Genomic DNA, 18,791 nt, shown 5'->3' with positions numbered 1-18,791 from the left:
GCTGAAATAAAATATCCCACAATTGTTCCATACGCACAAAAAGCATATTTCTTTCAAATTGTGCACAAATGTGTTTACATCCGTTAGTGAACATTTCTCCTTTGCCAAGATAATCCATCCACCTGACAGGTGTGGCATATCAAGAAGCTTATTAAACAGCATGATCATTACACAGGGGCACCTTGTGCTGGGGGACAATAAAAGGCCACTCTAAAATATGCAGTTTTGTCACAACACAATGCCACAGATGTCTCAAGTTGAGGGAGCGTACAATTGGCATGCTGACTGCAAGAATGTCCACCAGAGCTGTTGTCAGAGAATGTAATGTTTATTTCTCTACCATAAGCCCCCTCCAACATCATATTACAGAATTTGGCAGTACATCCAACCGGCTTCACAACCACAGACCACATATAACCACACCAGCCCAGGACCTCCAAGTTATTCTTCTTCACCTGCGGGATCGTCTTGAAACCAGCCACCCGGACAGCTGATGAAACTGAGGAGTATTTCTGTCAGTAATAAAGCCCTTTTGTGGGGGAAAACTCATTCTGGTTGGGTGGGCCTGGCTCCCAAATGGATGGGCCTATGCCCTCCCAGGTCCACCAATGGCTGCACCCCTGCCCAGTCATGTGAAATTCATAGATTAGGGCTTAATTGATTTTAATTGACTGATTTCCAAATATGAACGGTAACTCAGTAAAACCGTTGACATTTTTGCATGTTGTGTTTATATTTGAGATGGATTGCCTGTCTTTGCAATTAGTTATTTCGCTAGCAGCCTCCATGGAAATTCACTATTACTTGTGCTAATTGCGTTAGCATTCTGGTCATAAACACCCAATGGGCTTTTTTTGCATCTTTTTGGAGCCCCCTTGTGTACTAAGCCTGTAAAACCGTAAATCCCGATATGCGAGAAGGACGGTATGACGATACCGCCAAACCCTACCCTCAAAACAGAAACACAGTCTAAAAGCTGACTTCATCTCTGACTCTACCGGATAATGAGGCAACAAGGCATATTGTGTGTGCGTGTGTGTTACTATGTCATCAGATGGTGACTCAACCTGTGAAATTCATACCTCAGATAACAAACATGCAGGTCCAACAAAGAGAATGAATGGACCCTGGCCTGTGAGTGTTTTGTAAAATATGCCAACAGGCTACATCTTCTTCCCATGCTCCCACTGATAAGAACATGGGCCTAAATGTCTTCCTTTTGCTTCAGAGCCTGAGACAGACAGTGTTAACAAGAACAGCAAACACAAACCATTTCTTATCAGCCTGGCAACTTTGAATCACTGGCCAAACTGCTGAGGGGGCATTTCTTTTCAATTTATTTTCTCCATTTCCTCTGATGAAGGGCTCACAGCTGGATAGGTAATATGCCAGACTGTTTCTCAGGACAGACAGACTGTCCTACCTGACTCCTGCAGGCCACACAGGTTTGGCAGCGGACAGAGACTGCCACACCCCAGCAGGTACAGAGGCCCGGGCCATTAATTATCTATGGATAGAAGATAGGCTGGGCTGTCACACAGGGAAGAGCTTGGAGGAGAGGTGGAGCGGATGAGAGACAGAATGGGGCGTGTCCAGGCCAGTGGGCCAGGAGTGAAGATAGGCAACCTTAGTGTTCTTATTCCCCTGCTCCAGGGCCTCACGTTGCCATTCTTTAATTCTTTAACATCCACTGTATCAGGCCCGTGTCCACTCTCTCAACTCTGGTGGGACATCATAAAGTAGGATGAGCAGGAACACTGGTTCATTATTTATCATCTTGTTAACGATCACAGTGGCAATTTAATCCCTTCCTCAGAGTGATTAAAGAGACCACAGAGAGAGCTCAGAGGTCAGGGTCTTATGCAGGAGGGTGAAACGTTATAGAATATTCACATAAAAATAGCCCTTGTGTTGAACATACTTTCTTCTTTGTCATGGAGAGTAAGCAGGCACTCATGTGAGCTCTAGCTCTAATACATTAGCCTACATATTTTCTGTCTGCACCATTCTAAACCCTTCTGAACACAACCCCAATATCGAAACATTCTAGATACAGCTCAACCTTAGAGGATAGGAAATGTGTGGCTATATTATTTAACAGCTAGGACGGCATTTTATTTGTGCAATTTTTTAAAACTTTTTAACTCTGCATTGTTGGGTAAGGGTTTGTAAGAAAGCATTTCATGGTAAAGTCTACACCTGTTGTATTTGGCACATGCAACAAATAATACTTGTTTATTATATAGCTGACTGTAAAGAGCGAATGTAAATCATAAACAAGCAAATGACAAGCATGCTTGTCAGAAACACTGACATAATAACATGTTAGTTACCTTGTAATAACATTGAGCAAAAACCTGAGTCACAAAATGTTCAGCATACCTAACATTGACTGACAATATCCACTAACAACTTAGGATACAGTAACCAAACAAGGACAGGCTTGACGGATAATTGTTCTCTGCGTCAGTGCATGCAGAAATCCCTGGCCTGTACTCTGTGGCTCACTGACCCCCATAACCTCATGCAAGGCCTTATGCCTCTGTAATGGTTACTTTTATTACGAGCTAGAGAAAGAGTGTAGGTTACCACTGGGAATCAGGGTTCCCTGTGTTTTTTCTTTACAATTATGGAGCCAAATCCATACCTTAAATCCAACATAAGCTGCCTAGACCCTGACACATGGAAGGTTATTTTAAAAGAAGAAATGGCTTTTGTTCATCTCATTCACTCTTGTGCAGTGTGGCGGTCCTCCAATGACCACCACACGAACAACTGAATCCATCACAGTTGCCAACTTGCTAAAGACTCTGTGGGGTCTTTTATAATGACAAGGCCAAAACATGACCCTTCAATAAGTCACTGTTTTTACAAGTTGCAGTTGGACTCACTTCCAATTGAAGTATGCATGTAATGCTGTTTCAGAGAGTAATTTGTAGCAGTAAAACAAGGGATTATTTACCTCTGGGCCAATTAGACTGGAGCATCCAAGCAGCAAGGCAAGTAAAGGGGCCAACACTGGTCTGTGTCTGATGCTCATTTAGAAGTTGAAATGTTATAACATGCTTAACAGTATCTCTGACACATAGTAGTGTAAGTTAGGCATACCAATATACACTGTAGCTGTCTCTTAGCTGCTGCAACAGGCCTGAGAAGGAAATGTTAATGTAATGACAAGACAGTAGTACTTCCACTGACACACATAGGCGGCTCAAACTCGGACTTACCTATTGAAACAGATGATGCATTAACATGCACGACCGCAAATTCCTGAATTGACGACTGAATCGGCTGGTTTGATTGAATACCAAGTGCAGGTCCAATTGCTAACGTTGACTAGTAAGCTAGCTAGCAAATTCAAGCAAGCAGTAGCCTGGCTAGCTAGCTAGTTACCTCAAAAAAAAATGTTCAGTTAAATGACCTTACAAACACTGCTTGATATGAAAGCACCATATTGATGACTGAGCAAGTCAAATCCAAAACATTATGGCTAGTTGTCAAGTAAGATTAACACCTTTCCCTGAAGCAGATGTTTAGATTTTCTTCAGCCAGGCGTATGGCTATGTATGGTCCACCAAAGCATCAAGGTTTTGTCATCGCCTCTCTCCTAGTGGTCGTTTGTTCATTCAAATTTCTTGTCAAATATTAATTGTCCGAAAAAACGCTTGTTTCGCTTGTTCAGTAGCTAGCTAGTGTTGCTAAACTCGCCGCTGTCAAGTGCTCTCAAGTTGCTCTTGCTCACTGGACTCGACTCTCGCTGAATCAACCACATGCGCACTGCCACTGGTCTCCGAAACCTGTCCCTAGACAAAAACAGTTAGCGTTGATACATTGTGGGAGGCAACGAATCTGACTAGGAAGATTTTCAACTAAACCAAGATAGACCACAGCCTGTCGTGTCAAATGGGAACAAATTAGTCATAGTGGGCAGAACAAACAGGCAGAGCCAAGCACGAGCTAGCGAGATCCTATTGGTGTGTTCTAGCAAATAATTTGCATATTTCCGTTAGGGAACGCCGACTATGTGATTCGAATGTGTTTAATAACTAAATTCGCCTTTTCACTCATAAACGCTATTTTTTTTTTCATCTTTTGCAAAGGGTAATTTCTACATAAATTAGTTCACTCTGTACAGAACATATTTTAGTTTTGCAAACAGAAAACTGTATTGACATCAAACGTTTAATCGATGAGAAAATGTGCAGAAAATCCATCTCATTCCAATTTCTCCCACTGGGCTGGTAGTGAGAGGAAACGCCAAGCGGATGCTTCACATTTATACATCCGGTGAAATGCAATATAATAATTTTTTGGAAGCAATAAAGGATTTATTATTCGAACGTGTCAAATATCCAGCTTTGCAACAGCCCAGACTAATGTCTAGGTTAACAGTGTTATCACATACTTAAATAATACAAAAATAGGGAAAAAGAAAATATGAAAACCAACCAAAATCCATTTTAATCACCAAAATGAGCCTCAAAAAGTTCTGCAACTGCAAATGTCAACTTTTCAACTGAGTTTACCATTCATTCATCAAATGTCATTAGCTGTGATTTGGACAGCAATAACGCAACATAGTATGGTTTCCATTTGAATGTGAATCCATAACTGAAACACAGTTCACACAGGTGAAATGCCAAACATTGCAGCATTGCATGTCTTTATTGATTACATTCCTGTAATTTAATGTGATATTTTTTTTAACCAATTTGTTCCCTCCCACTACATGCGTGTTGATTTGTCTCATTTACATCATAAAGTATAGAAAATAATAAAGGCTATAAAATAGTCTGTAGAAAACTAACCTTAAAAAGGCCCAATGCAGACTTTTTTATATCAATATCAAATCATTTCTGGGCAACAATTAAGTGCCTTACTACAATAGATTTTCAATCAAATTGACAAATTGCTATTAGAAAAAAAGTTACTCAATAAATAATTTTGCTAGGAGTTGTCTGAGTGAGGAGAAAACTGAAAACTAGCTGTTATTGGCAGAGAGGTTTGGAACGCTTTGTTATTGGTCTATTAACCGATATACCCCATGTTGATGTCACCATGGAAAGCACAAAACTCCCACACATGCAAAATTGCTGATTAGATGGTCATGTGTAGATTGTATTTTCAACCAGCAACTATCAGGAAATAACGCAGATTTTTTTTTTTTTTCATCAGCTATTGTACAATATGATATAAACACAGGAACATTTTATTTAGCCTGCACTGGGTCTTTAAGAAACAAGTACATGTGGTAAACAAATTAAATCTGACTGATGTTGTGGAAGTACAGGCTAGTCAGCTGAGCGGTTCTGTTATAATACAAACCCTACAGCTTTTTCATAGCCCAACCTCCAGATTCAGTTTTACAGGCTTTTTCCAAATAATATCAATGCATCTCTGGCTGCAAAATGTTAGCTATATGCTTATTTAAGCTAAATAACTGATCTTATAAAAGTTGCATGATTATGTACAGTATACACTAACATTACATTATTCAACATAGGCATATTTGGTTTCTGCGTTTTACTAGTTTACTTTTCATAATTGCTTAAATGGGAACAAAAACACCTAGCTCCTGTCAGCAAATCCTATTTCATAAAAAAACAAAAAAAACATTTTTGCCAAGGCTAAAATCAAGTTGAAGGGGGTTCCCCTAGCGATTAACGTGCCAGTCTTCAAGGCTCTCTTTAACAGCAACGCAAACGACAACAAAAGCCTCTCAAAGATTGAAACCGTTTGCCCATCACTATATTAGGTTGAAGCATAAACACATTTGTGCATCTTAAGATTCCGTTTGTCTGAATACCTCTTCCCACATTTATCACAGATGTACTGTTTCCCTCCTGCGTGGACATGCCTCTTGTGTGTTCGAAGATGACTGCCCTGACTGAAGGTCTTCCCACAGATTTCACAGCTGTATGGCTTCTCTCCTGTATGGATTCTCTGGTGCAACTTCAGACTGTTGGCGTTGTTGAATCTTTTCTCGCAGAAGCTACACTGGAAAGGTCTCTCGTTAGAGTGGGTACGTCCGTGAGACATGAGACTACTCTGCTGACTGAAGGTCTTGCCGCATTCTGTGCAGATATATGGCCTCTCTCCAGTGTGGATGCGCTTGTGTATTTTAAGATTAACCGATTGACGGAATGTCTTGCCACACAAGTCACAACTAAATGGCCTGACGCCTGTATGAATACGCTGGTGGTTCTTCAGATTGACAGCGTGACGGAAACTCTTCTCACACTGAATACACTTGAAGGGCTTTTGTCCAGTGTGAATGAGTTGATGGGTCTTCAGTGTTACAGCGCGTGTGAAGCCTTTCCCGCACAGTAAACAGGTGAAGATTTTCTCTCCTGTGTGAATTTGCTGGTGTCTAGACAGATTCTGAGCCAGGTTGAAGCTCTTGCCACACACAGTGCAGCTGTAAGGCTTTTCGCCCGTGTGGATTATCGAATGGGTCTTGAGGTGCGCCTGCTTGCCGAAGCATTTCCCACACACGCCACATATGAAGGGCTTCTCACCAGTGTGGGTGCGGATGTGATCATTACAACTCTGTTTGTGGGCAAATGCTTTGTTGCAGAACATGCACACAAATGGTTTCTCGCCAGTGTGAAGTCGCTGGTGGGATTTGAGGTTACTCTGCGTGGAGAAACTTTTCCCACACTCGGTGCAAATGAAGAGCTTCTTTTGGGCAAACAAAGTCTCCAATAGGATGTCTGTGGGGTTCACCAGGGGGCCATCGCTAATCATACCATACTGGTGCTCTGAAGAAGAGTTCCCTGCAAAAGCATCATCGGCAGCTCCTGTAAGACATGCATAAAACATGTCCGTGAACAAAATATCCATGAAAAAATATAATCTCAGGTGGCAGTTAATACTATGATATGGGCTGATCTTATGCACTGTCAAGACACAAGTACTTGCTTTATACTTACTCTCTGCAATGGCCCCCAGGTCTATTTGACCATGCTCGTCTTTGACAGAAACAGCCAAGACAAGGGGAGATTCTGGTGTGTCCAATTCCTCCACATCTGCAGACTACCAGCACAAACAGATTGATTGGGTGTGAAAATGTGGAGCATAATTTAATCATATTATAGAAATGGCACAGAATGGACACAGACTACAAACATTTAATGGTTTGCCTATTGAAACCAGCCAAAGTGTTTGCAGAAACTATTACATTGTGATAATGGCACCGGAGGGGATGGCTGCAGTTTTATGGGCTCTTAACCAATTACCTCGACTAACCGGTACCCCAGCGCATTGACTCTGTACCGGTACCCCCTGTATATAGTCTCGCTATTGTTATTTTACTGATACTCTTAAATTATTTGTTATTTTATTTTTTATTTTTTTGGGGGGGGGGGGTGTTTTTCTTCAAACTACATTGTTGGTTAAGGGCTTGTAAGTAAGCATTTCACTGTAAGGTCTACCTGTTGTATTTCAGCGCATGTGATAAATAAAATTTAATTTGATAACAATTCCATGACTCTTGAAGCAATCTGCAAAGAGCTTACCTCCATTGAAATAGTTTGCGCCGCAGATTTACCACTTCCGCCATAAGAATGTTCCTCCGCTGCACCAATGAAAGATAAGTGAGGCATAAATAGGTAGTTCTTCTTCAGGTGAAGCTAGTACTTTTTAGTTCTTCTTATAGTGCAACAGATAAAGAAATAAAAACATCTGTTACTTACCCATTCCTCCAACTGACAGAATATTCAAGATGCTCGCTTGTGGTTTGGCTTTTTTCCCTCTATGGCCTTTGAAGGACTTGGATTCAAAGTCCATCAAAAACTTTGTATCATCCACAATTTTCATTATTTTACCCAATGCCTCATTGCCCAGTACCTCCATGATTGTGGCAAAGTCTGTCTGTAAATGAAAGAGATTATTTTATTTTACCTTTATTTAACCAGGTAGGCTAGTTGAGAACAAGTTCTCATTTGCAACTGCAACCTGGCCAAGCTAAAGCGTAGCAATTCGACACATACAACAACACAGAGTTACACATGGAATAAACAAAACATACAGTCAATAATACAGTAGAACAAAAGAAAACAAAAAGTCTATATACAGGGAGTGCAAATGAGGTAAGTTAAGGAAATAAATAGGCCATGGTGGCAAAGTAATTACAATATAGCAATTAAACACTGGAATGGTAGATCGGCAGAAGATGAATGTGCAGGTAGAGATACTGGGGTGCAAATGAGCAAAATAAATTAATAAATACCAGTATGGGGATGAGGTAGGTAGATAGATGGGTTGTTTACAGATGGGCTATGTACAGGTGCAGTGATCTGTAAGCTGCTCTGACAACTAGTGCTTAAAGCTAGTGAGGGAGATGTGAGTCTCCAGCTTCAGAGATTTTTGCAATTCGTTCCAGTCATGGGCAGCAGAGAACTGGAAGGAAAGACGACCAAAGGAGGAATTGGCTTTGGGGGTGACCAGTGAGATATACCTGCTGGAGCGCGTGCTACGAGTGGGTGCTGCTATGGTGACCAGTGAGCTGAGATACGGCGGGGCTTTACCTAGCAGAGACTTGTAGATAACCTGTAGCCAGTGGGTTTGGCAACAAGTATGAAGCGAGGGCCAACCAACGAGAGCGTACAGGTCGCAATGGTGGGTAGTGTATGGGGCTCGGAAGGATGGTCAGTTTTACGAGGGTATGTTTGGCAGCATGAGTGAAGGGTGCTTTGTTGCGATATAGGAAGCCGATTCTAGATATAATTTTGGATTGGAGCTGCTTAATGTGAGTCTGGAAGGATAGTTTACAGTCTAACCAGACACCCAGGTATTTGTAGTTGTCCACGTATTCTAAGTCAGAGCCGTCCAGAGTAGTGATGCTGTAGTGATAAGCAATGTATTATTTCAAAACATACCATGAATAGATTGAGGGTGGCTATTGTATTTATGCATGCCCCTTTCCATGGTATCTGCCACCTGTAACTGTTAATAAACATGATGTCCTATTGGACAACTGATCTGTGTTAAGGGAAAAGCTAGCTAGCTTGCTTCAGTATCCTAGCCAGCTGCTAGGCCTTTCCTCTCTCACTCATGGTGACTTACCATCTTATTCTGACTCTCCGTCTGCACTTTTGCCGATAATTCTTCATCCTCGCTATGCCCCTGGGTCAGTTCCAGGCTGAACACGAAAACAGAACTGTCCTCTACAAGTTTACCTAGTTCGGCCACCGCCGCGTGAACAAGGGTCTCCATGACAGAGGCCAACTGGGTCTGCAACGCGATGAAATTTGACATTCTGTTTGTTGGTGTTTATCACGAGCTTAGCTAATTGACCACTCTTTTAGATTAGCATTTATGAAATATTAAGATAATACCACATACAGGTGAAGCTAGTACATCAATATATTTGATTAATTAGGAGTACAGAGACTCTTTTATTTGTGAATGTGCTCACACGGAAGTATTTTGTGAACTCCAAACTTCTAGTTCCGGTTTAGAAAGGGGTTGAGTTTATTAAAGAGACAGCTACTATATTTTGAAAGCTACCAAGTTGTACATTACCTTATTCAAACACACTGTAATGTGATTATTTTGTTTATTTAATACTTGACCTTCCAGGAAACCCCATACGTTTATTTACTTTGGCATTTAAACATTGGGCATCTGGTAATCAAGGGCATTGAGAATCTTTGAAGAGGCTGTTTCGAAATCCTGTGGCGCGCTCATATGAATTATACGATGACGCAAATACCGCGCCAAATTTTGTAGAGAGCTGCTTGCTTGTTGACAATTGGGAGCTAGAACGGTACCTAGCTTGCTATCCAAAAGACGCGGACACAATCACAATAATAACCTGTCATTCACTCCAGTCAAAGGACGCGTGAGTTTGGAGACGTTCTTATTTTTGTTGGTATGTCCAGTCGGAATAGCTAGTTCCACAATTTCTGTAGGTAGAGGCCGGGGCCAGTTCCAGTGTCAGTGAGATATTTACGTTAGCTAGCTAGCATCAGCTGCTCGCTAAGTAGCGCAATCTAGCTAGTTAGTTAACGTTGAGCGACAAGCTAAATTATTGAAATTGACAGTCATGTTATTGACGATGTTGTGCGGTTGTAGCTCCGACTTTGTGCGTTTGGTTATTGTTTTGTGGAAGTGAATTTGAAAGAGACGCTACTGTCTGGGCAGAAATAGAGCCAGAAAGAGTAACGTTAAGGGGGATAGCGTAACGTTAGTTGGCTAGTTACATTAGCTATATCACTGCCAGTTAATTCCTCACACATTGTTTACATTTTATGTTGCATTTTTCTTTATTTGTCCTAGTTGCTAGGGGAAGCAGACATGGGTTTACTGGATCAATGTGAGGAGCTGTTCAAGACGTCAAACCTTTATGATGTAATCGGTGTCACAAAGGATGCATCGGAGGCAGAGGTTCGACGGGGTTATTATAAAGTCTCACTACAAGTCCACCCTGACAGATCACCAGGTGACGGGCAAGCCACTGCCAAGTTCCAGGTAGGCAAGACAACACTTACATTTAAAAAATAATGTGTGAACGTTTGTTTACCTTTAAAACCTTGGTTGATATATTGGGAGGAGCAGGTGTCCGATGATAAGTTTCTGTCCTGTTTGATATCTTGATGTGTTACTAGACTCTAGGGAAGGTGTATGCAGTCTTGAGTGACAAAGACCAAAGGGCCATTTACGACGAGCAGGGCATAGTAGACGAGGAGTCCGACTCACTTGACCAAGATCGTAACTGGGAAGAATATTGGAGAACAATGTTTCCTAAGGTAGGACTTCAAGTTAAGCATTTTTTCCCCCAGTGCAAGTTACAAATGGATACATTCAGTGCCTAGTGAAAGTCTTCACATCCGCCTTGCACAGTTTTCACATTCTGCAGCCTTAAATTAAAATCTCAGCTACAATGAATTAACACTGTACATTCAGAAAGTCCCATGCCTGGACATGATCAGTTATGTCAAGGCTGTGCATTCTCTTTGCAGATCACACTTCAAGATATCCTGAACTTTGAGAAGTCCTACAAGGACTCTGAGGAAGAAAAGCATGATCTGATGCGGGTCTATGAGGAGCACAAGGGCGACATGGACATGATCATGGAGAACGTGCTGTGTGCCACCCAGGAGGACGAGCCACGGATCAGAGCCGTCCTCCAGTGTGCCATCGACTCCAAGGTGCTGCTGGCTCACAAGGCTTTCACCAACGAGAGTGCTAAGAAGAAAAGCAGCCGCAAACGCAAGGTGTGTGAACTAATCCACCACTCTATATATATATATTCCTCAGTGCATTTTGAGTTTGTTTTATCTCATGCTCTTATCACAGAGACATAGCTAACTGATACAGGTGAACATCAGTATGGTCACCATTGCAGCTGTCAATGTTTGTGTCATTGTGTTTCCAGGCCGATAAAGAGCGTAAAGAGGCAGAGGAGATGCAGAAAGAGATGGGCCTGAACAGCGAGGACAGCCTGGTGGCCATGATCAAGGTGAGACAGTTAGTTGACCAACGTGGTACAACGTAACTGTAAAACCATTACTGACCTTTTTTCGAAGCTGCCATTGGTTATGTATCTCTTATCCCCCTCCTTTTCTTTTATTTCAGAAAAATCAGAAGTCAAAAGAGGCAGGCTTTAACAATTTTATGGATAACCTGGAGGCAAAGTACTGCAAGAAAAGACCAAGCTCCTCCTCAGGAAGGAAGGGAAAGAAGTGACTTTTTTTCTAACTCACCTCTGCGCTGTTGCTAACAGTCATCTGTTTTCATTATATGTTATGATTAAAAGTTGATCCTGCACAAAGACAGTTCTTGAGACCACTCTGTCATAGTGAAAGATGATATTCTGTTCATAAGTCACTTAGGACCTAAACATGGTCTGATGATTTGAGTGGCAGGGGATGTGCCTATATATATATGGGGGGGTGTCACTATGAAATAAGTCATATGTATATTTCCAAAGATTTAAAAAATAAAATAAAAAAACGACTTGGTAACGGAAAGTCTTATCATACTAGCTTCTGTAACCAGTGGCCTAGATGGTTATGTAGCAACAACACATTATCAAGACATTGTGATGTAATGTTGCCCGATTGGTTTTATGTATAGCCCTTAAGGATTATTTTATTTTTCACATTGCACTTAAATGTATTTGGTTTGTAAGTCAAAAAATAAAAGCGTCCAAAACGTTCAGTCTCTCTTGGTGGCAACAGCAGGCTTAAAATATGTATGTTTAGGCTTTATGGTTTTATTCAGTTAGTTTCTGTACATACACCAATCAGGCTTAAAAAAACATCAGTTTAAGGTTTTATGGTTTTATTAATTTAGTTATCTGTACATACAAGTATGATATTATTACAGTACTGATACACTTACAGCCATTCACTTTGTGAATCATTGCAATACTGTGGAGGTAGTTACAGTATTTAAACAAAATCAACAGTTTAAACTTCATAAAGGCCTAGTGATCACACAATTAAATGTATGCAAAAATGTCCTTTACATAGTGTGTATATATATATATATATATATATAATAAGAATAAAAAATGTTAGCTATAAGCCAAGCCCTTTGATGGTATTGCAGTATCTCTTGAAACACAATGTCCTGGTCACACTTTTTTCCTCAAGTGAGATGTATTTCCTGTCAGTTCACCCCATGTCTGTTCCTGACCTGTATGTTTCATTCCCGTCTGTGTGTGTTACCAAGCACTTAAACAGTACAGTGTTCCTGCCTGGTCTTCTAAAATCATCTGTGTGGTGTATTTGCAGCTTTGATGCTCTCTGTTGTCCACCCATCTTGCTATGATTTGAGGTGTTGTTGATTGGCCCATTCCTGGATCAACCGGTTAGCTATGGCGTAGCTTGGTGGGACCCAGAACACAGTAGGCTCTCCTTTGTTGTTCCGTGGTGGTGCCTTGATCGTCAGCGCCTCTTGGACTTCCTCTAGGCTGAACCACCGTGCATCCTCTAACTCCACCTTATCCACACTGACCTGTTAGGCAAAGCAGTTCAGATCAGCAACGTACAATTAATTCCGTTTTCAACTTATGTTATTTATTTCAATGTACACTGTATTGACATGGAAAATATTTTCTTTATATAGAGATTTTTTATTACAAGTATAATCTCAAAGTGTCCTTAAAAATAAAATGAACAAAAAACAATTGAACAAAACAAATGTGATCTGGCAGTTATTGGACACTAAATGTACAACAATGGATAAGCAGGGTTGGATTACCGACCTGCTTTTATGTTTGAGTAACTGAAATAGCATATGAACCCTGCATTAACCTTGACAAAATGTGTAGAATTGCAGAAAATTTGCTTTAAAACTGCAACACTTTATCTCTGGCCCATGGCAAAATGTGTAGAATTGCAGGAAATTAGCTTTAGAACTGCAAAATATTCTCTCTGCCACCCAGAAATAGGTCAAAAAATGTTTGGACCTAGGCCCCAGATTTGGTTAGTCCATGCCTGTGGAGAAGGCTTTGTCTAGATGTCTTGCTCACACTCAAGCCAAATGAATGTATGAACGCAGAGAAAGTTAGAATAGTGAGGCAGCCATTGACTGACGTGTGTCTTGTCTGGGTTGACGGTGGCGTGACAGGCCACCATGAAGGAGCTCTGTGGGAAGGGCCAGTGCTGAGAGCCTGAGTACTGGATAGACTCTACCTCCAGCCCCACCTCCTCAGCTATCTCCCTGCGGAGTGCCTCCTCCATGGTCTCACCTGTTGACACATTCAGGAACCTATACCAGTGCTTATGCCAACAGTAATATATTAGTCTTAACAAGTACAGTTATGGATAAGTGAGTTACATCTCTCAGGCTGTTTACATCTGGGTAGCATATTAGGACTGAATGTAGCCTATGTAATAGACATGTTATAAATAGTCAATACACATGCCTCATTGGTTTGAAATGTGCGGCATGAGACTCACCAATGTCACAGAAGCCTGCCAGTGCACTGTACATCCCCCGTGGAAAGGTGGACTGCCTCCCCAGCAAACACCGTTTCCCATCAGACACCAGTACGATCACCACCGGAGACATCTGTAGAAAAACAAAAAGACACAACAGAACTACTTTTCACCCAGCTTGGGGAAATGTACTAACTACTCTATTTCATGATCCAATGTGATATGAGAGCTGTTAAATAGCTGATTGACCTTTTATATTTGCTAGATAAGCCCCGTTTCTTACCTTAGGGTAATAAGTGATCCCACTGCTGTGACACACACGCTGACTGCCAGACTGGTTCCTTTGGGTGGGCTGCCCAGTGGAGCTGCAGAAGCCATTGGTCTGGTGCCAGCGAAGGAGCGCCTGCCCCTGACGATAAAAACATACACCCAGGTATTATAGCAAACACAGAGAGACACACGGTATAATACAATACTAGAAAAACACAGTGCAACACTAGATTGGAGACTTGACTCCAATACCCACTCTGGCTACAAGCGGTGCCTCAGACCCTCTCAGTAGGAAGAAGGCTTTCCTCAGGTCTACGAAGGTTCCTCTACACAGCTCCTCCACAGCAGCCTGCTCAATCGCCCCTACAGCACAGAGAGACAGTCGGTCAACATGTCGTCTGACCCAAGAGACACAGAGGACAATGTACTGTAGGTGGAGAACGAGATAGATTATTATTCCAGATGGGAATTTGATGTACCAACTAACTGTATGTTCCATGAAGTAATGTATTACATGTCTGGATGTTCTCGTACCAACATCAAAGGAGAACTGTGCTTCATTCTGTTCAGTGCAGTTGATGAGAATGGATTCCTTCACCATCTCCTTGTCCTCTCCAAGCTTTTCCAGAATCTCTTCTACATCTGAGAGGAACAAATGTATTTCCATGACATGCATACTACATGTTTGTGTTGGTATATACAGGTACATCTCTGTTGAAAGTTGTTCCTGTCAAGAAATGCCCATTTCTATTATGTCATTGCAATAATGTCACTCTCAATTTAGTGGATTCTGAAGTGAGAGGGGGCTGTCCTTGTTATATACAGTTAGTCTCAATCCTAGCTCCAATGGCACTAATCATCTGGCCATACAATACCTTTGGTCTGGAGAGCTGGGAGCTGGTATATTCCACTGTCAGTCCGCCGCAGTAGAGGAGCCAGTTTGTGATAGAGGAAAATATTCCCAGACTGCAATGCTGCTCGACATGCCTCATCCTCCTCCTTTATCTTATTCAAGTGCCTAAATCAGACATGGCATAACTTTAGCATGAATGTAATCCCATTCAACCGTTATCTAACTTGCAGTATGTTTATTAAATGGGTGGGTATATCTGACAGTTAACTGAACTGACCTCATCCTGGACACATAGCTGGCGGAGGACCGTGAGACCATCCACTTGGGTCTGAAGAGAATCCTCAGTGGCTGGAGCATGTTTAGGGTCCCACAGATCTACATACAATGAGAACAATTGGTCCCAGGTGAGTTGTATTGTGTAGAACATCTGAAATAATGAACGCAATACAAATAAATATTACATGTAAACGAATGAAAGGGAATCAAGGTGAAACACAAAGTAGATGATAGTGGAAACTGTCTTTGTAGCGCTGTTCTGGCTTAACCAGGGGGCTGAGCTCTGGTTCCAATGGAGCAGAGCCTGCCAAAGAAGCCATATCGTGGTGAGTTCTAGTAAGAAACATTTCGTTTTAAACATAATTAAATAAATGCAGTGAAACCACATCTCAATCAATTTATGTACAAGTATGTTATTGCAGTCATATTCTTTGCATTTGAGTGTTGTACTTCACGTATATGTTCATGTAGAGGACAGTGCACTCTGACAGTAGCCTACACGTTGTACCGACTCTTTAGGACTTCAAAATGGAGGTTGTTTCGTAATGTCTACTATGTGCGGCACAAGTTCTTGCCAAACCATTACTAGGCTAAACTAAACTGAAAACGTGATACCGTAAGACAAAATAAATCTAAATTCACCTTGCTTGCAGTCCAAATCCTCAAACGAAAAAAATAGAAAGGGAAAACAACTTGCGTCAAGGCACAGAGACCAAACGTGTTAACAGACAGAGCGTGCAGCGACCTCTGCCACTGACAGAGGGTATATCTTCTCTGTAATAGTGGAGTCAAATATAATTTTCCCTCATTCATCTGTAGTTGAGTTGTTTTTTATTGGAAAATGGCAATGGATAAGATTATTTTGTGTTGCAATAATTAACTATCAATTGATTGCATTTCATTGATGGAAAAACAAGATCAAATAACTTGACTTTTTTTCCCCTTTCAATTGACATTCCAGTCTCTATTCACATTTTTCAATATGCTGTTATAGCTGGAGTAAGGCCTGGACTACAGTAGTATTCCTCACCTGCTTACCATTGACTGTATGATCCTTCCCAATTATATGGGTTTTCACCTGAGATAAGAATAATACTTTTTAAATGTTTTAAATAATAATATATAGAGTACCAGTCAAAAGTTTTGACACACCTACTCATTCAAAGATTGTTCTTTATTTTGACTATTTTCAACATTGTATAATAATAGTGAAGACATCAAAACTATGAAATGACACATAGAGAATCATGTACTAACTAACAAAGTGTTAAACAAATCAAAAAATATTTTATATTCCTCAAAGTAGCCACCCTTTGCCTTGATGACAGCTTTGCACTCTTGGAATTCTCTCAACCAGCTTCACCTGGAATGCTTTTCCAACCGTCTTGAAGGAGTTCCCACATATGCTGACCACTTCTTGGCTGCTTTTCCTTCACTCTGCGGTCCAACTCATCCCAAACCATCTCAATTGGGTTGAGGTCGGGGGATTGTGGAGGCCAGGTCATCTAATGCAGCACTCCATCATGCTCCGTCTTGGTCAAATAGCATTTACACAGCCTGGAGTGTGTTGGGTCATTGTCCTGTTTAAAAACAAATGATAGTCCCACTAAGCGTAAACCAGATGGGATGGCGTATTGCTGCAGAATGCTGTGGTAGCCAAGCTGGTTAAGTGTGCCTTGAATTCTAAATAAATCACAGACAGTGTCACCAGCACGGTACCCCCACACCATCACACCTTCTCATCCATGCTTCACAGTGGGAACCACACATGCAGAGATCATCCGTTCACCTACTCTGTGTCTCACAAAGACATGGCGGTTGGAACCAAAAATCTCATTAAACCAAAGGACAGATTTCCACCGGTCTAATGTGAATTGCTCATGTTCCTTGGCCCAAGCAAGTCTCTTATTATTATTAGTGTCCTTTAGTAGTGGATTCTTTGAATAAATTCGACCATGAAGGCCTGATTCACACAGTCTCCTCTGAACAGTTGATGTTGAGATGTGTTACTTGAACTCTGTGAAGCATTTATTTGGGCTGCAATTTCTGAGGCTGGTAACTAACGAACTTATCCTCTGCAGCAGAGGTATCTCTGGGTCTTCCTTTCCTGTGGCGGTCCTCGTCAGAGCCAGTTTCATCATAGCGCTTGATGGTTTTTGCGACTGCACTTTAAGAAACTTTCAAAGTTCTTGACCTGTTCCGTATTGACTGACCTTCATGTCTTAAAGTAATGATGGACTGTCATTTCTCTTTGCTTATTTGAGCTGTTATTGCCGTAACATGGGCTTGGTCTTTTACCAAATAGGGCTATCTTCTGTAAACCACACCTACCTTGTCACAACACAACTGATTGTCTCAAATGCATTAAGAAGGAAAGAAATTCCACAAATGGACTTTTAACAAGGCACACCTATTAATTGAAATGCATTCCAGGTGACTACCTCATGAAGCTGGTTGAGAGAATGCCAAGAGTGTGCAAAGCTGTCATCAAGGCAAAGGGTGGCTACTTTGAAGAATCTCAAATATATAATATATCTTGATTTGTTTAACACATTTTTAGTTATTACATGATTCCAAATGTGTTATTTCATAGTTTTGATGTCTTCACTATTATTCTACAATGTAAAAAAAATAGTAAAAATAAAGAAAATACTGGAATTAATAGGTAAGTCCAAACTTTTGACTGGTACTGTATATACACTGTATATATAAACGCAACATGCAACAATATTAAAGATTTTACTGAGTTACAGTAAATGAAAGGAAATCAGTCAATTGAAATAAATTCATTAGGCCCTAATCTATGGATTTTACATGACTGGAAATACAGATACATATGCATCTGTTGGTCACAGATACCTTAAAAAATAATTATCTCTGATGGGCATGGATCAGAAAACCAGTCATTGTCTTGTGTAACCACCATTTGCCACATGCAGCATGACATTTCTTCGTATAGAGTTGATCAGGCTGTTGATTGTAGTCCCACTCCTCTTCAATGGCTGTGTGAATTTACTAGATATTGGCGGGAACTGTAACACGCTGTCATACACATCGATCCAGAGCATTCCAAACTTGCTGAATGGGTAACATGTCTGGCGAGTATGCAGGCCATGGAAGAACTGGGACATTTTCAGCTTCCAGGAATTGTGTACAGATCCTTGCAACATGGGGCTGTGCATCATCATGATGAAACATGAGGTGATGGCGGCGGATGAATGGTATGACAATGACCCTCAGGATTTCCTCACAGTATCTCTGTGCATTCAAATTGCCATTGATAAAATGCAATTGTGTTAGTTGTCCATAGCTTATGCCTGCCCATATCATAACCCAGCAGGTAGCCTAGTGGTTAGAGCGTTGGGCCAGTAACCCGAAAGGTTGCTGGATTGAAATCCCCGAGCTGACAAGGTAAAAATCTCTTGTTCTGCCCCTGAACAAGGCAGTTAACCCACTGTTCCCCAGTAGGCTGTCATTTTGAAATAACAATTTGTTCGTCA

At 41.2% G+C, this 18,791-nt stretch overlaps 4 protein-coding genes across 8 annotated transcripts in view; 1 reads left to right on the top strand and 3 right to left on the bottom strand.

The window, feature by feature from the left end:
• LOC115106388 (serine-rich coiled-coil domain-containing protein 2-like) overlaps positions 1-3,861 on the bottom strand; it is a 130,124-nt gene extending 126,263 nt beyond the window's left edge. For both annotated transcript variants that reach the window (XM_029629065.2, XM_029629068.2), the window contains exon 1: positions 3,228-3,861. The gene's annotated coding sequence lies outside the window, so the exon portion shown is untranslated. The remainder of the gene's footprint in view (positions 1-3,227) is intronic.
• Positions 3,862-4,434: 573 nt separating this feature from the next.
• On the bottom strand, positions 4,435-9,449 carry si:ch211-207i20.2 (uncharacterized protein LOC568537 homolog). The gene is made up of 5 exons (XM_029629059.2): positions 9,067-9,449; positions 7,695-7,872; positions 7,518-7,576; positions 6,933-7,035; positions 4,435-6,800 (listed from the first exon to the last, which is right to left on the bottom strand). The coding sequence occupies exons 1-5, from the start codon at positions 9,256-9,258 to the stop codon at positions 5,752-5,754; spliced, it is 1,581 nt and encodes a 526-aa protein (XP_029484919.1). The 5' UTR covers positions 9,259-9,449; the 3' UTR covers positions 4,435-5,751.
• A 52-nt stretch (positions 9,450-9,501) lies between these two features.
• dnajc9 (DnaJ (Hsp40) homolog, subfamily C, member 9) lies at positions 9,502-12,165 on the top strand. 2 transcript variants are annotated; one of them, XM_029629064.2, is made up of 6 exons: positions 9,502-9,874; positions 10,282-10,473; positions 10,611-10,751; positions 10,965-11,219; positions 11,381-11,464; positions 11,581-12,165. In XM_029629064.2, exons 2-6 carry the CDS (start codon positions 10,300-10,302, stop codon positions 11,689-11,691), a joined length of 765 nt encoding a protein of 254 aa, XP_029484924.1. In that variant the 5' UTR covers positions 9,502-9,874; positions 10,282-10,299; the 3' UTR covers positions 11,692-12,165. The 2 variants fall into 2 exon arrangements, with proteins under 2 accessions (XP_029484924.1, XP_029484923.1); XM_029629063.2 differs by having other exon boundaries at positions 9,504-9,844.
• A 106-nt stretch (positions 12,166-12,271) lies between these two features.
• On the bottom strand, positions 12,272-16,045 carry nudt13 (nudix (nucleoside diphosphate linked moiety X)-type motif 13). 3 transcript variants are annotated; one of them, XM_029629060.2, is made up of 9 exons: positions 15,934-16,045; positions 15,293-15,390; positions 15,038-15,180; positions 14,697-14,804; positions 14,419-14,525; positions 14,176-14,301; positions 13,914-14,025; positions 13,548-13,702; positions 12,272-12,966 (listed from the first exon to the last, which is right to left on the bottom strand). In XM_029629060.2, exons 2-9 carry the CDS (start codon positions 15,370-15,372, stop codon positions 12,775-12,777), a joined length of 1,023 nt encoding a protein of 340 aa, XP_029484920.1. In that variant the 5' UTR covers positions 15,373-15,390; positions 15,934-16,045; the 3' UTR covers positions 12,272-12,774. The 3 variants fall into 3 exon arrangements, with proteins under 3 accessions (XP_029484920.1, XP_029484921.1, XP_029484922.1); XM_029629061.2 differs by having other exon boundaries at positions 15,293-15,442; positions 15,934-16,021; XM_029629062.2 differs by having other exon boundaries at positions 13,647-13,702; positions 15,934-16,017.
• Positions 16,046-18,791: the final 2,746 nt, after the last annotated feature.

This window comes from Oncorhynchus nerka, linkage group LG23 (assembly GCF_034236695.1).
Source record: "Oncorhynchus nerka isolate Pitt River linkage group LG23, Oner_Uvic_2.0, whole genome shotgun sequence".
In the NCBI taxonomy this organism is placed as follows: Eukaryota; Metazoa; Chordata; class Actinopteri; order Salmoniformes; family Salmonidae; genus Oncorhynchus; species Oncorhynchus nerka.
The sequence above is the reverse complement of the archived record's forward strand: the minus strand, read 5'-3'. Positions and strand labels throughout refer to the sequence as shown.